The sequence below is a fragment of the Acanthisitta chloris genome, unplaced genomic scaffold (genome assembly GCF_000695815.1).
Source record: "Acanthisitta chloris isolate BGI_N310 unplaced genomic scaffold, ASM69581v1 scaffold36625, whole genome shotgun sequence".
Taxonomy (NCBI): Eukaryota; Metazoa; Chordata; class Aves; order Passeriformes; family Acanthisittidae; genus Acanthisitta; species Acanthisitta chloris.
This window is the reverse complement of record NW_008673786.1, coordinates 8328-11208: the sequence shown is the minus strand read 5'-3', so window position 1 is coordinate 11208 and position 2881 is coordinate 8328. Positions and strand designations below refer to the sequence as shown.

At 44.6% G+C, this 2881-nt stretch overlaps 1 protein-coding gene across 1 annotated transcript in view; it reads left to right on the top strand.

Moving 5' to 3' along the window:
* The first annotated feature begins 1648 nt into the window (after positions 1-1648).
* SURF4 (surfeit 4) overlaps positions 1649-2881 on the top strand; it is a 4073-nt gene continuing 2840 nt past the window's right edge. The window contains exon 1 of the mRNA XM_009075092.1: positions 1649-1841. Within this exon, the coding sequence (XP_009073340.1) occupies positions 1736-1841 (106 nt within the window). The 5' untranslated portion in view covers positions 1649-1735. The remainder of the gene's footprint in view (positions 1842-2881) is intronic.

Genomic DNA, 2881 nt, shown 5'->3' with positions numbered 1-2881 from the left:
CAGCTGTTTGGATTCGGGGAAGGGGAAGATGAGATCAGCTGTGACCCACTTTAAAACAACAAAGATGAGGCCTGGAGGCAGATATCCTCTCATGTTTGCTGCTTTGCCAGCCTTTCCACAGCAGTTTTCCTTTCCTTACAGGTGCCCAGCCCTTGTCCTCTTTCATTTCTTTCTAAACCCAAGTTTCATTTCTTTCTAAACCCAACCCAACCACTTCTGGTTTGTAAGAACTTTATCCTCAGTATTCCTCAGCAAGGTTGCTCGGACACACAGTGAAACCCAGGAGAGAGGAAAGCTGTAAACCAAGATGTGTGTCTCATTCAGTGGCAAAGATCACAGATTTTCTTCTGACTCATTCAGCCCAACTGTTGACATGGCTTAAAAAAGCCTGAAGTGGCAGCCCTGAGGCAGAGTACAGCTGCACTTAAAATGCACTTGATTAAGGTGAATTTTGACCCTTAGACTCTGGATGTATGCAGTACAGCAGTGCAGTGTGTTCCAATATTAACTAGTTAATTGACTATTAAGCATGTTTGCTGATTTCTTTTTCTTGTGATAATCTTCACAGTAAGTCAGGCTTGTCATTTGCATAGCCTTTAGTATTTACTGATTACTGCTGGCAGGAATAAACTGTCAGAAATAGCTTTCATTTCCTTCCTAGTGGAAGTCTCAATTAATCAATCACCAGTGCTGCTTAGAAAATGTGGTGACAGTTAAACACTTGTTATAATCCAGAGGCAAGAAGATTTTCCTGTGCACCCCACAGCCCTAGAGAACATGCTAATCTAGACCCTGTTTGGCAATTCTGTCTTTGTTCCTTTCAGTATTGTAATTAGAGAGCAAACTGACCCAGGAGCTTGCAGGAGGAAGGGGAATGTGGGCCCAGATACATCTTTCTTTCCCAACAACTAAAGCTCAGCATCTGTGGCATGATGATATAATTTCCTTTTAACTGCTGCACTGAATTGTGTATATAAATGTCTTATTTCCTTTCTGCAGAGAATGCTGGTTTTAATGGGAGTAAAATCTTGCCTAGAGGACAGAGGGTGCAATTCCATGCAGTGGCTGCACAGATCTAACAGCTGCTGCTACTCTAGTACATGTGCTTTGCACTGGTGTTTTTCTGAGCTGTTAGAGGGAAGGAGCTTGGCAGAAAGTTTGTTAATGTTTTGTAATTCCTGCAGAATTTGCCTTCTGCCAGCCTGGCTCCCTGAATGGGTTTGTTACAGGGTGCTGGGTGCCTGAGCATGTGGGTGGGAGCAGGATTGCCCTTTCAGCTCTTGGCTATCTGATAGCTGAGCTGTAACATGAAACCCTGAGATAGAGAAACTAAAACCAAGGTCAGCCTTCATTAGTGAGGGCTCCATCAAAGCACGGTTCCTGTGACATAGAAAGGCACTGCTGGATCCTGCTTTTCTCCAAGTCCTTGTCCAAAATACTCTTTGGGTAGAGCATAACAGATTTTCCCCACTGCTCTCGTGGTCTCAAACTGGAATGGAGAAGCGTTTCATAAAATCCAAGTCCCAGGTTTCTCCTAGATGTCGATGGCCCTGTGAAAACTGCTGACCTCAGGGTCTGCAGAGAGTGTGGGTCTGTTCTGGCTGAAGTATTCCCTTGCTGCCTCCCCTGCTAACACTGCTGTGTGTCCCTGCAGTTCCTGAGGGTGACGAAGCAGTACCTTCCCCACGTGGCTCATCTGTGCCTGATCAGCACCTTCCTGGAGGATGGCATCCGCATGTGGTTCCAGTGGAGCGAACAGAGGGACTACATTGATGGCACGTGGAACTGTGGCTATTTCCTGGCCTCCATCTTTGTGTTCCTAAATCTCTTTGGACAGCTGAGTAAGTGGCTCTAAGGCTCTTAAAGTGGATGCCAGAGCACTCTGGTGTGTCTCCTGCCCTGGCTTGTGTGAGCACTGTGAATCATGTAAGCGTGGGATGCCTCCCTGATTTCTTAATAGCCACCGACAGCTCAGAACTGGTAGTACTATATGGGCTGAATGAAAAGAGCTCTTAATTGACCTCCTTCAGCCTTTCCTGGAAGCAGCCATAGAGCATTTCTTGTGACACACTGCCTGTGAGTCAGAGATGCCAAAAATGCATCAGGACAATCTGTTTTCAGTTCTGTACATACATCCATAAACACACACCACACCCCTGAGTTCTCTAAATGAAATACTACTGTTTTCTTAAAAGAGGCAGTTCTAAGACTTTCTCAGCCTCCTGTTTTTTGGGTATCCATCTCAATGGCAAAGCCTTACCCTACAGTGGATACACTTAAGCCTGACAGAGCTGTTTGTGCCAGAGGCTTTTTTCAAGCCAGAAGGAGAGCTCTGCTGTGTGTGTGCTGGGTGGGCTCAGGGTATCAAAATGGAGAGATGTAAAATTCTTTCCTGTTTATAAGAGGTCCCTGATCTACTTGATTGCCAATTTCTTATCTCATGTCTGGATTTAAGAGTTTTTGCCCTCCTTTTTTTTTGTGTGTAGAGGATCAGCTTAATGTAATGTAGTTATCAGTCCTCAGGGGAAAGTGGCAAAGGCTGTCAGTGCTTTGTGATGGAAGACTTAAGAAAGGATAGAAAACAAAACCCTGCAAGGAAAAGGAATACAGCATGATTGCCCTCACAGTTCCCTCATTAAACAAGAACAACAAAAAAAGGAAAATCCATGATTAGTTGAGGTTCTGTGTAACTTAATGCTTAACACAAAGGGCTGTGTTGGGGACTGCATTCAGCATGAGCTTACCTGTGGTAAAATACAAGATACTTCTGGATTTATAGCATGGTTTAAAAATGCACTAAAACTTGCAGGTTCTCCAACTCAGTTGTGCCATTAAACTTTCCTGCCTGGTGTTGTTGATGGCTCAGTTGAAAGCATTGGGA